The 13,631-nt window shown below is 45.3% G+C and overlaps 1 protein-coding gene across 1 annotated transcript; it reads right to left on the bottom strand.

Moving 5' to 3' along the window:
* Window positions 1-12,015: 12,015 nt before the first annotated feature.
* Window positions 12,016-13,126, bottom strand: SDHAF1 (succinate dehydrogenase complex assembly factor 1). Its single transcript, XM_061174198.1, has one exon. The coding sequence runs from the start codon at window positions 13,027-13,029 to the stop codon at window positions 12,673-12,675; it is 357 nt and encodes a 118-aa protein (XP_061030181.1). The 5' UTR covers window positions 13,030-13,126; the 3' UTR covers window positions 12,016-12,672.
* Window positions 13,127-13,631: the final 505 nt, after the last annotated feature.

Genomic DNA, 13,631 nt, shown 5'->3' with positions numbered 1-13,631 from the left:
TCATAGACCGCTGTCTTCTCACTGTATCCGCACATAGAAGAAGGGGCGGAGAATCCTCTGGGGTCTCTTTTATAAGGGCACTAACCCCTTTCATGAGGGCTCCATCCTCATGACCTAATCACCTCCCAAAGGCCTCACCTCCTAATACTATCACTTTGGGGCTTAGGATTTCAACATATGAATTTTGAGGGGACACAAACATTCAGTCTATAGCAGGATGTGTGGGGATATTGGGTGCTTGAGTACTGAGAATCTTGGGTATGGCCCTGGTACATCTAGACAGCCCCCTCCACAGATCCCTTTGCCTTGAGCACAGAACATGGAACTGAATCAGCCCATCTTGGGTTGGGTTCCCCCAGACCCTGAGACAAAGATTCAAGCACAGGTCGTTTTTTAGGGAGTTGATCCTAGGCAAATTGATAGGGGAATGGGAAGTGAGCCATGGAAAGGAGTTAATGAGCTGGTTGCTGCTCTGGGCACCTAGAGTGCCATCCCCCTAGGGACCTCTGGGAGACTGTGGGACACACTCAAAGTTGTTCCACCCAAGAGGTGAAGAAGTTGTGGCATATATGTACCAGCTCCCATCTCTCATTGGTTAAGGATTATTCCTGGAGGTATTAACTCCCCATCACTTCCAGCCTCTCCTGCCTGTAAAAGACCCTCAGGCAAAGAGGCACAGGTGCTTGCTACAGGATGCTAGAGTAGGGGTGCAGGTGTGCAGGAGGGGTGCAGGTGATGTTGGTGCTGGGTTGCCGACAGCACTTGCTATAGCCCCTGACCTGCATTCATCCACGTGCTCTGTTCAAACACTCCACATGGTGGGCTCCCAGGCTGGCCATCACTGATGCAGGACTGTGAAAGCCCCCTTCTCCCAGGTCACCACGCTGAATTGCCAGGGTTCAGTCCTGGAGTCCAGTCCCCCGCCCCAGGTGTCTAAGCTCATCCTCTCCCCAGAGCTTAAGGTATCAGGACAAGAGGTAGAGCAGAACCAGACTCAAGAACAGAGGCAGGAGCCCTGTGCTAGGCTCCTGGATGTGCACTTAAGACAGATCCCTTCTCCTTTAATTCTCACAACCACCCGATGATGTGGCCCTGCTTAACAGAATGGGAAACTGAGGCTCTAGACAGGAAGCCACCAGCCTGAGGCCACACAGGGAGCAAGTGACTGAAGCCAAATCCACACTGATTTAAAAAGAAATGGGAATTTGTTTTCGTGGGTAACTGAAAAGTTCAGGACTGCAAGCACAGCTGGACCCAGAGGCTCAGTTCTTTCCTCTGTTTTGGCTTCATTCTTATGCGAGTGATCGCCAGAGTGCCCCTCAAAACCTCCAAGCCTACATCCCACCAATTTAGCAGCCAATAGGGGAGTTACTCTTCCCTTACAGTTCCATCCAAAGACCCAAAGCCAGTGTCACATACTTCACTGGGGGCTGCAGTCAGCCTTGACTGAACCATGTGCACTGAAAACAGGGGGAGAAGTTGTTCTCCAAAAAAAATCAGGGAGCTGTTACCAGAAGGGGGAATGGACACTGAGGGAAGGGGGCAGGAAGCAGCAGATTCTGGGAGTGACTCCAAGTTCGGGGAGAAGTCAGGATGCAAACTTAGATCTGTTCTGTTTCAAATGCCAGGCCAGGTCCTGTCCCTGAGGAGGCATGGTGTTCCTGGGGTTACCAGCAAATGGGACAGGCAGAGTCTTGGCAATATCGACCCAACCGATTGGGTAATAGAGCAAATCCATGCCATTCATTCATTCATTCATTTAATATTGACTGAGTCTGCTATGAACCAGGTCCTGGTCAAGTCAGGCTAAAATCCTGGTCCCTGTGGAGCTGACATTCTAGTGGGAGAAAGCAACAGTAAGTAAAAGAAACAGGTAAAATATGTAATAGGTCAGAGAGTGGTTAAGTGCTAAGAAGAAAACTAATGTGGGCAAAGGCAAAGGGGGAGGGGTACAATTAGGATGGTTAAAGAATCAGGGAGACAATTATATCATTATGCTATAATTAAGTCATTATACCAAATTGCAGTGAGAACACAAACCAGGGGGACTCCTAGAGGGGTGCTGTCCAACAGAAATATAATGTGAACCACAAATATAATTTTAAATTTCCTAGCTGTCACAGTAAAACCGTAGAAACGGGTGAAATTAATTTTAATTTAATTTATACTCTAACGCAACATATCCAAAACATTATCATTTCGATATGTAATCAATATAAAAATAATGAGGTACTTTACAATCCTTTTTTCTTACTAAGTCTTTGAAATCTGGTGTGTGTTTTATACTTTATAGCACATCTCAATTCAGATGCTTAATTTTCAACGCATAAAATGAAATGTAGTGCTACCAAAACAATACAGCTGTGTTTAATGACAAAATATTTTACACTGCTACAGTTTAAAATTTTAAGTTACTTAGAATTTATAAAGTTAAAAAAAATTCCCCAGTTGCACTAATCCCATTTCAAATGCTCAAGTCACAGGTACTTCCCAGATACCATACTGGGCAGTACAGGCCTGGAGGAAGAGTATTCTAGGTAGAGGGGACAGCAAGTGCAAAGGCCCTGAAGTAGAAGTGTGCCTGGCACGTGGGAAAGCCAGTGTGGTTGGAGTGGGGGAATGGAAGGAGGTAAGGTGAGAGAGGGAGTAGGGCCAGATCAGGTGAGGCCTTGTGGACCACAGTGAGGACTTCTAGTCTGAGTGAGATGGGCACTGGAGGGGCTTTTGTTGTTGTTGTTTTCAGCTTTCATTCTGATAATTTTTGAACTTGTACAAAAGGAGAAGGAACAGCATTACAAGTCCTTGTGAACTCATCACTGGCTCCAAATATTATCAACTCAGGGCCAATCCCGTTTAATGCTCCCAGGTGCTCACTCCCCTCTTCCTAGATTACTACTTTGAAGTCAATTCTAGACATCGTATCTTTTTTTTTTTTTTTTTTTTTTTAAGTGATGAAACGCTGTTATTGTCAGTTTGTGTGAAAGACAGTTTTGATCTAAGATATGATAAAATCATACAGTAATAGAATCTTAGAATTGTAAGGGGTTCGATCATTCCTCCCACCCAATGGAGGAATCGCCATTCAATTGTAGGTATGTGCAGGCACCAAGTGCATAATTACTTTGTTGAGCTGGAGAAAACATTTCCTGGCATCTGATTATCCAGTTTCTGCATGAAATCCTTCCACTGATGGGGAGCTCGTTGCTTCCCAGGGCAGCCTCTTCCATTTAAAAACAGCTCTGATTGCCAGAAACTTCTTAGTGAGCTGAAAACTATGCTGATCTGGGGTCTTACATCTCCTGGTTGCAGAAAAAAGTTAGAAGAGTTTTATGATTTGAACATTCGACTGTGAAGTTCTTTTCTGCCTTTCAGTCATCACATCCATCATCACCTTACCTTCTAAACCTTTCACTCTGTATGACAGTCTCTAGATCCATCCACGTCTCAACAAATGACTCAATTTCGTTCCTTTTTATGGCTGAGTAATATTCCATTGTATATATGTACCACAACTTCTTTATCCATTCGTCTGTTGATGGGCATTTAGGTTGCTTCCATGACCTGGCTATTGTAAATAGTGCTGCAATGAACATTCGGGTGCATGTGTCTTTTTGAATTACGGTTTTCTCTGGGTATATGCCCAGTAGTGGGATTGCTGGGTCATATGGTAATTCTATTTTTAGTTTTTTAAGGAACCTCCATATTGTTCTCCATAGTGGCTGTATCAATTTACATTCCCACCAACAGTGCAAGTGGGTTCCCTTTTCTCCACACCCTCTCCAGCATTTGTTGTTTGTAGATTTTCTGATGATGCCCATTCTAATTGGTGTGAGGTGATACCTCATTGTAGTTTTGATTTGCATTTCTCTAATAATTAGTGATGTTGAGCATCTTTTCATGTGCTTCTTGGCCATCTGTATGTCTTCTTTGGAGAAATGTCTATTTAGGTCTTCTGCCCATTTTTGGATTGGGGTGTTTGTTTCTTTAATATTGAGCTGCATGAGCTGTTTATATATTTTGGAGATTAATCCTTTGTCCGTTGATTTGTTTGCAAATATTTTCTCCCATTCTGAGGGTTGTCTTTTCGTCTTGTTTATGGTTTCCTTTGCTGTGCAAAAGCTTTGAAGTTTCATTAGGTCCCATTTGTTTATTTTTGTTTTTATTTCCATTACTCTAGGAGGTGGATCAAAAAAGATCTTGCTGTGGTTTATGTCAAAGAGTGTTCTTCCTATGTTTTCCTCTAAGAGTTTTATAGTGTCCAGTCTTACATTTAGGTCTGTAATCCATTTTGAGTTTATTTTTGTGTATGGTGTTAGGGAGTATTCTAATTTCATTCTTTTACATGTAGCTGTCCAGTTTTCCCAGCACCACTTATTGAAGAGACTGTCTTTTCTCCATCGTATATCTTTGCCTCCTTTGTCATAGATTAGTTGACCATAGGTGCGTGGGTTTATCTCTGGGCTTTCTATCTTGTTCCATTGATCTATGTTTCTGTTTTTGTGCCAGTACCATATTGTCTTGATGACTGTAGCTTTGTAGTATAGTCTGAAGTCAGGGAGTCTGATTCCTCCAGCTCCGTTTTTTTCCCTCAAGACTGCTTTGGCTATTCGGGGTCTTTTGTGTCTCCATACAAATTTTAAGATGATTTTTTCTAGCTCCGTAAAAAATGCCATTGGTAATTTGATAGGGATTGCATTGAATCTGTAGATTGCTTTGGGTAGTATAGTCATTTTCACAATGTTGATTCTTCCAATCCAAGAACATGGTATATCTCTCCATCTGTTGGTATCATCTTTAATTTCTTTCATCAGTGTCTTATAGTTTTCTGCATACAGGTCTTTTGTCTCCCTAGGTAGGTTTATTCCTAGGTATTTTATTCTTTTTGTTGCAATGGTAAATGGGCGTGTTTCCATAATTTCTCTTTCAGATTTTTCATCATTAGTGTATAGGAATGCAAGAGATTTCTGTGCATTAATTTTGTATCCTGCAACTTTACCATATTCATTAATTAGCTCTAGCAGTTTTCTGGTGGCAGTTTTAGGATTCTCTATGTATAGTATCATGTCATCTGCAAACAGTGACAGTTTTACTTCTTCTTTTCCAATTTGTATTCCTTTTATTTCTTTTTCTTCTCTGATTGCCGTGGCTAGGACTTCCAGAACTATGTTGAATAATAGTGGTGAGAGTGGACATCCTTGTCTCGTTCCTGATCTTAGAGGAAATGCTTTCAGTTTTTCACCATTGAGAATGATGTTTGCTGTGGGTTTGTCATATATGGCCTTTATTATGTTGAGGTAGGTTCCCTCTATGCCTACTTTCTGGAGAGTTTTTATCATAAATGGGTGTTGAATTTTGTCAAAAGCTTTTTCTGCATCTATTGAGATGATCATATGGTTTTTATTCTTCAATTTGTTAATATGGTGTATCACATTGATTGATTTGCGTATATTGAAGAATCCTTGCATCCCTGGGATAAATCCCACTTGATCGTGGTGTATGATCCTTTTAATGTGTTGTTGGATTCTGTTTGCTAGTATTTTGTTGAGGATTTTTGCATCTATATTCATCAGTGATATTGGTCTGTAATTTTCTTTTTTTGTAGTGTCTTTGTCTGGTTTTGGTATCAGGGTGATGGTGGCCTCATAGAATGAGTTTGGGAGTGTTCCTTCCTCTGCAATTTTTTGGAAGAGTTTGAGAAGGATAGGTGTTAGCTCTTCTCTAAATGTTTGATAGAATTCACCTGTGAAGCCATCTGGTCCTGGACTTTTGTTTGTTGGAAGATTTTTAATCACAGTTTCAATTTCATTACTTGTGATTGGTCTGTTCATATTTTCTGCTTCTTCCTGGTTCAGTCTTGGAAGGTTATACCTTTCTAAGAATTTGTCCATTTCTTCCAGGTTGTCCATTTTATTGGCATAAAGTTGCTTGTAGTAGTCTCTTAGGATGCTTTGTATTTCTGCGGTGTCTGTTGTAACTTCTCCTTTTTCATTTCTGATTTTATTGATTTGAGTCATCTCCCTCTTTTTCTTGATGAGTCTGGCTAATGGCTTATCAATTTTGTTTATCTTCTCAAAGAACCAGCTTTTAGTTTTATTGATCTTTGCTATTGTTTTCTTTGTTTCTATTTCATTTATTTCTGCTCTGATCTTTATGATTTCTTTCCTTCTGCTAACTTTGGGTTTTGTTTGTTCTTCTTTCTCTAGTTTCTTTAGGTGTAAGGTTAGATTGTTTACTTGAGATTTTTCTTGTTTCTTTAGGTAGGCTTGTATAGCTATAAACTTCCCTCTTAGAACTGCTTTTGCAGCATCCCATAGGTTTTGGGTTGTCGTGTTTTCATTGTCATTTGTCTCTAGGTATTTTTTGATTTCCTCTTTGATTTCTTCAGTAATCTCTTGGTTATTTAGTAACGTATTGTTTAGTCTCCATGTGTTTGTGTTTTTTATGCTTTTCCCCCTGTAATTCATTTCTAATCTCATAGCGTTGTGGTCAGAAAAGATGCTTGATATGATTTCAATTTTCTTAAATTTACTGAGGCTTGATTTGTGACCCAAGATGTGATCTATCCTGGAGAATGTTCCGTGCGCACTTGAGAAGAACGTGTAATCTGCTGTTTTTGGATGGAATGTCCTATAAATATCAATTAAATCTATCTGGTCTATTGTGTCATTTAAAGCTTCTGTTTCCTTATTTATTTTCATTTTGGATGATCTGTCCATTGGTGTAAGTGAGGTGTTAAAGTCCCCCACTATTATTGTGTTACTATCAATTTCCTCTTTTTTAGCTGTTAGCAATTGCCTTATGTAATGAGGTGCTCCTATGTTGGGTGCATATATATTTATAATTGTTATATCTTCTTCTTGGATTGATCCCTTGATCATTATGTAGTGTCCTTCCTTGTCTCTTGTAACATTCTTTATTTTAAAGTCTATTTTATCTGATATGAGTATAGCTACTCCAGCTTTCTTTTGATTTCCATTTGCATGGAATATCTTTTTCCATCCCCTCACTTTCAGTCTGTATGTGTCCCTAGGTCTAAAGTGGGTCTCTTGTAGACAGCATATATATGGGTCTTGTTTTTGTATCCATTCAGCAAGCCTGTGTCTTTTGGCTGGAGCATTTAATCCATTCACGTTTAAGGTAATTATCGATATGTATGTTCCTATGACCATTTTCTTAATTGTTTTGGGTTTGTTTTTGTAGGTCCTTTTCTTCTCTTGTGTTTCCCACTTAGAGAAGTTCCTTTAACATTTGTTGTAGAGCTGGTTTGGTGGTGCTGAATTCTCTTAGCTTTTGCTTGTCTGTAAAGCTTTTGATTTCTCCATCAAATCTAAATGAGATCCTTGCCGGGTAGAGTAATCTTGGTTGTAGGTTCTTCCCTTTCATCACTTGAAGTATATCATGCCACTCCCTTCTGGCTTGTAGAGTTTCTGCTGACAAATCAGCTGTTAACCTTATGGGAGTTCCCTTGTATGTTATTTGTCGTTTTTCCCTTGCTGCTTTCAATAATTTTTCTTTGTCTTTAATTTTTGCCACTTTGATTACTATGTGTCTCGGCGTGCTTCTCCTTGGGTTTATCCTGTATGGGACTCTCTGCGCTTCCTGGACTTGGGTGGCTATTTCCTTTCCCATGTTAGGGAAGTTTTCGACTATAATCGCTTCAAATATTTTCTCAGGTCCTTTCTCTCTCTCTTCTCCTTCTGGGACCCCTATAATGCGAATGTTGTTGCGTTTAATGTTGTCCCAGAGGTCTCTTAGGCTGTCTTCATTTCTTTTCATTCTTTTTTCTTTAGTCTGTTCTGCAGCAGTGAATTCCACCATTCTGTCTTCCAGGTCACTTATCCGTTCTTCTGCCTCAGTTATTCTACTATTGATTCCTTCTAGTGTAGTTTTCATTTCAGTTATTGTATTGGTCATCTCTGTTTGTTTGTTCTTTAATTCTTCTAGGTCTTTGTTAATCATTTCTTGCATCTTCTCAATCTTTGCCTCCATTCTTATTCCAAGGTCCTGGATCATCTTCACTATCATTATTCTGAATTCTTTTTCTGGAAGGTTGCCTATCTCCACTTCATTTAGTTGTTTTTCTGGGGTTTTTTCTTGTTCCTTCATCTGGTATATAGCCCTCTGCCTTTTCATCTTGTCTATCTTTCTGTAAATGTGGTTTCTGTTCCACAGGCTGCAGGACTGTAGTTTTTCTTGCTTCTGCTGTCTGCCCTCTGGTGGTTGAGGCTATCTAAGAGGCTTGATGGGAGGCTCTGGAGGTGGGTAGAGCTGACTGTTGCTGTGGCGGTCAGAGCTCTGTAAAACTTTAATCCACTTGACTGTTGCTGGGTGGGGCTGGGTTCCCTCCCTGTTGGTTGTTTTGCCTGAGGCAACCCAACACTGGAGCCTACCCGGGCTCTTTGCTAGGGCTAATGGCAGACTCTGGGAGGGCTCACACCAAGGAGTACTTCCCAGAACCTCCGCTGCCAGTGTCCTTGTCCCCACGGTGAAACAGAGCCAGCCCCTGCCTCTGCAGGAGACCCCCCAACACCAGCAGTTATGTCTGGTTCAGTCTCCCCCAGGGTCACTGCTCCTTCCCCTGGGTCCCGATGCACACACTATTTTGTGTACGCCCTCCAAGAGTGGGTTCTCTGTTTCCCGCAGTCCTGTCGAAGTCCTGCAATCAATTCCCACTAGGCTTCAAAGTCTGATTCTCTATGAATTCCTCCTCCCGTTGCCGGACCCCCAGGTTGGGAAGCCTGACGTGGGGCTCAGAACTTTCACTCCAGTGGGTGGACTTCTGTGGTATAAGTGCTCGCCAGTCTGTGAGTCACCCACCCAGCAGTTATGGGATTTGATTTTACTCTGATTGCGCCCCTCGTACCGTCTCACTGTGGCTTCTCCTCTGTCCTTGGACATGGGGTATCCTCCTTGGTGAAGTCCAGTGTCTTCCTGTCGATGATTGTCCAGCAGCCAGTTGTGATTCTGGTGCTCTCGCAAGAGGGAGTCCGTATCTTTTTATTCACCAGCAATTCATGGACCATCTCCAGAAGATCGATTCTGTTTTAAAATTTAATCACGAAATTCCCTGGGGTCCAGTGGTTAAGACTCCACGCTTTCATTGCCGAGCTCGCGGGTTCGATCCCTGGTCGGGGAACTTAAGATCCCGCAAGCTGTGCCGCGCGTGCACCCCCCCACCCCCCACCCCCCACCCCCGCAAAAAATCTAATCACAACGCTCCTACTACTATAAAAAAAAATTCTAGTCATTCCTCCACATCATTTACACCTAGGATGTCACTATTTGAGGGAGGGAGCTGAGCAGGAGTGCTGGCAACTTGGGGGTGTGGCTGGCTCCTCATCCTCATCAGGTACTGTGAATTTCCCAGAATTCCCCAAGGCCCCACTGGGCCACCTCATGCACCTGGTAGCCCCTTTGGGACCATTGAGCTTGTGACCCAAGACAGGAACATATTCTAGTGACCCATCATTCCCAATAGGGTGGAGATCAGAATCTGTAAGGGAGAGCAGATATTATTTCAAAGGTCAGAAATTTAATTTAAATTGATTGCTAAATCTGTGAAGAAGGTATGCATGAGAGATTTATAAAGTCTCAAAAGATACAGGCTTTACTCTTCTCAAATCTCTTGTAAAAATGTATCCTCTGTGTGAAGATCTCTGGTGCCCAAAGAGGAATGACCAGTGATATGACCATTGTCTTTTTTTGTAACTTTTTGTTTTGTTTCAAATTACTGAAAAGCTTTAAGATGAGTACAACAAACCCCCATATACCCTTTATCCACATTCACATAAAATGTTAACATTTTACCCCATGGGCTTCACCATTCACACTCTCACTAATATATACGTGCACATATTTTGGAACCATTTGAGAGTAAGTTGTAGACATGATACTCTTAATTCCTAAATACTTCAGTGTATAGTTCTTAGGATCAAGGACACTCTTATACAACTAGAGTACAGTTATTGGAATCAGGAAATTTAAAAACTCAATTCAAGTCTATTATTAACCCACAATCCATATTCCAAGCCCCTTAAGTCCTTTATAGCAATTTTCTTAGATCAGGAGATTCTTTAACAGACAGGTTGAGAAGCACTGACCCTGTGCCTTAGAAGAGTGAAAAACACAGCAGTAGACACAGAGATTACCAACGGCGGGGGGGCTTTAACGTCAGCACATTCTGAGCCAAGGACTTCAGTGAGGTGGTTTATTTGGGATGTGACCCCAGGAGGAAGGAGTTAGGGAGTGGAGAAAGTGAGACAGGGCAGGGGAAAATCAAAAAACGTGCTCATGGAGTGATAGCCACTGTGAGCAACTGGGGCTCAGTCCCATGGGGGAACCTCGTAGAACACATTTCACTTGTCCCACCAGACAACAGGCACTTATCCAGTGACTGCTGTCCCCCACAGGTTGTAGTTTGCTCCTAAGGGTATTAACCCACCCCCCATAATTCCCTGAAAGCCCTCAAGCAGAGGAGCAGAGATGCAGGGGCTCAGAGCAGGAAGCTGGCAGCCTTTTGGGAACCCTCCTCTGCAGCTACAAGTGGGGTTGGGACATCATCATCTGCTGCCACATGTATTTAATTCACTGTATCACTGTAACAGCCACATGAGGGAGGCACTATTAGTATGCCCATTTTGCATAAGGGTGTTGAGGCACAAAGAGGTTAAATCACTTGCCTCCGATCATGTAATCAGTAATCATTGAAATTGCGATTCAAACCTAGGCATTCCAGTTCCAGGGTCCATGCTCTTAATCACTGCTCACTCACCTACAACCTCCTCCCTCAAATCAGGCAATCCCCTCCCTCATCCTCTCTACCAGACAAACTCCATTCCTCTGTAATACCCGAGTGAATGTCTCCCTTCCTGACCAGGATACCCAGCCCCAGTGAGAACTCGATCATTGCCTGCAGCCCTGCCAGAAGCTCCCATCCTGGAGCTTATTAAGGCTCAAGATCTTGGAGCCAGGAGTGAGCAACAGGAAGAGGAGGGAGATGCAGGTGGAGATGTAATGGGGGCTGGATGGGTAGGACTTAACCCCTTAAGCCACTTTCAAGACTCTGGCTTTTACTCCGAAATGGAGTCAGGCCAGGATTAACAGCATCACCCTGGCGAAAGAAACTGAGGCAGAGAGACGAACATGGCCGTGGAGGCCGAGTACCAACCAGAGACAAAGCTGAAGTAGAAGCTACTTGCGCGAACAGCACAGCCTGTGCTCTGGGGCACTCCAGGCCCCAGCATTTCTCCCCTTGCCCTCTCCAGGCCTTTACCCACACTGGTCCCCCTGCTTAGAAGCCTATCCCTACATTCTGGCAAACACTTTATAATTCTTTAAATTGCACCCCAACTTTATTACTATTTGGGCTCCTGCCTCCCCCACTGGGATTGGGGCAGAGACTGTGTTTCTCTTCTGTCCATACTACCTTTGATCTGAGGTCTGGGCTCCTTTCCTGAGGTCCTCCTCCTCCCTTCCTCTCAACTGCATTCAACTGCTTTCTACTTATTTAACCGACATCAGTGCAAATACAGCTGAGGGCTGCAAAATGCAGTACCCCAGAGAATATCTAGGGCAGGTCCATGGGAGGAGGTATGCCTGTGGCCTTTGGGTCCACCTCTCCTCCCCAACCCCTCGGCCTTGCTAACAAAAATCCCAGCTTGTAGCTGAGGCTGGACTCCTCAGCCAGGTTTGAGGGCCCCACTACTTCCTCAGGGTTACCAGCCAGGTCTCCTCAGCTCCACTATTCCTCTCCTGCCTCACTACCCTCCATTAAGGAGTCTACTGGGGCTTCTTTGGAGTCAAGCCAGGCTGGGTCCCCTCCATGGATCTGCCCAGGAGAGAGAACTATGCTGCTCCAACCAATCTGCCATTCTAGAGGGCTCCAGAGGGGAAGAGACAGCTCCCCACACCCATCCCTTGCCAGAGGGTCCCTTGTTGGTGTGTGTGTGTGTGTGTGTGTGTGCCTCTTCAAAAATCCCCCCAAACATTAAATCTTTAAGACCACCAACAGGGAAGTAAGCACATCCCCAATTTTATTGCCTTTTTGTCCAACAGTCCTGAGCAGGGAAAGGGGCAGGAATCGGGAGTCCCCCTCAGAAGTATCACGTAGAGGTCTTGAGGGGGTCTTTAATTGATTAGCTGGGGTGAGAGACTCCCTACCCGCTTCCTCACCGATCCTAGTTTGTCACAATGAGCGAAAGATTTTTCTAAGGGGATTTCAGGCTTCTCACCGGCCATCAGGGCATCTTCCCAAACTCCTCAGCAAAAAAGTCTGCTCTTATAGTTACACACAAAGAAGGGAGTCTCCTTGAGGAGCCAGGAGTGGTATGTTCTCCGGGGTCTAGAGAAGGGCGTGTCAGTCTCTTTCTGTCCAACAGCGGGGCGTCCTGGCTCCCCAGGCCTTCGGGTAAGTAGTTCTCAGCTTGACAGTCCAGCCAGCCGGCGACCCAGGCTGCCCCAAGCCCTCATGGGTAAGTTTGACCCGTTACCATACATCGGGCAAAGTCGGGCATCTCTCGCCATCGCACCCTACACGTCGCCAGGAGGGCTCTTCAATTCCCCCAATCTGTCGATCTGGTCTCTCAAGACCTCTCACCTTCCATCAGGCCGGTTCCCCGGTCCCCCCCACGCAGTCAGGCGGGCCCCCGGTTCCCCTGAGCCATCGGGTGACGGTCACCGTCCATCCGGCGCGGTCTTCGGTGCCCCCATGCTGTCCAGCGGTCTCCTTGGGCCGTCACCTTCGTCAGGTGGGGTCCCTGGGGCCCCCGCGCCAGGGGACTCCTCAGTCGGGCCCCGCGTACTCACAAAGGCACCCATGGCCGTGGCGTGACCGGAGCGTAGCAGCTGAAGCTGGCGCCGTCCGCGGCGGTACAGGTACTCGATGCGCAGTACGTCGGTGCGTGGCAGGCCGGCGTGCTGTCGGAACTCGGCCCGCACCCGCGACTCGGCACCCGGCTTTCCGCGCCCGGCGCGCAGCAACTCGCGGTACAGACTCAGAACTTGTCTCTGAAGCCGGCTATGCCGGCTCATGGTAGCAGCTGGGCCGCGGGCTCACACAGCGAACGCCCCACCGAGTGGCACGGCACCACAGTTGGAAGAAGCAGTGAAACCCGCGGCAACTGACGCTTCCGCCACCCGCCCCCAGCTTTGCGGCGCCGTCGCGTCCCATAGGTTGTCGCTGCTGCTACGTCACAATGTTGTGAGTAAGGGTTGGAGCTGCTGGTTCACCGGCCCGCCCCACAGGAAATCAGTGTCCTTTAGAGGACGGTACTTCTGAGGGCTTGGAGGAGGAGGGCGTTAGGCGCTGAGACTCTTAGGTTTGGGGTCGGAAGGGACCAGGGGATCCTGACCTGACTCTTGGGTCCTGCGAGTAGAGAGAGCTAGAGGTTGGAGCCCTTGTGTGCCCCAGGGCGCTGGGGGCACTGGGAGAGAGAAGACAGGCACAGGCATGCTTTTGTCCTCAGTTATTTATTAAAGCAATCTCGGGAAGCTCCGTGCGTTCCCACCCGCAGAGCAGGTGTGCGTCGAGGGTCCCAACCCTGGGGACGGGCAGAGGGACGGGGTCACGCGGTGAAGTGTTGGGTCACAGCCGGCAGGACAAGCTTCTCGGTGCTGAGAAGATGGCGTGAGAG

Source organism: Eubalaena glacialis, chromosome 18 (assembly GCF_028564815.1).
Source record: "Eubalaena glacialis isolate mEubGla1 chromosome 18, mEubGla1.1.hap2.+ XY, whole genome shotgun sequence".
NCBI lineage: Eukaryota > Metazoa > Chordata > Mammalia > Artiodactyla > Balaenidae > Eubalaena > Eubalaena glacialis.
This window is presented reverse-complemented; position numbering and strand designations above follow the sequence as displayed.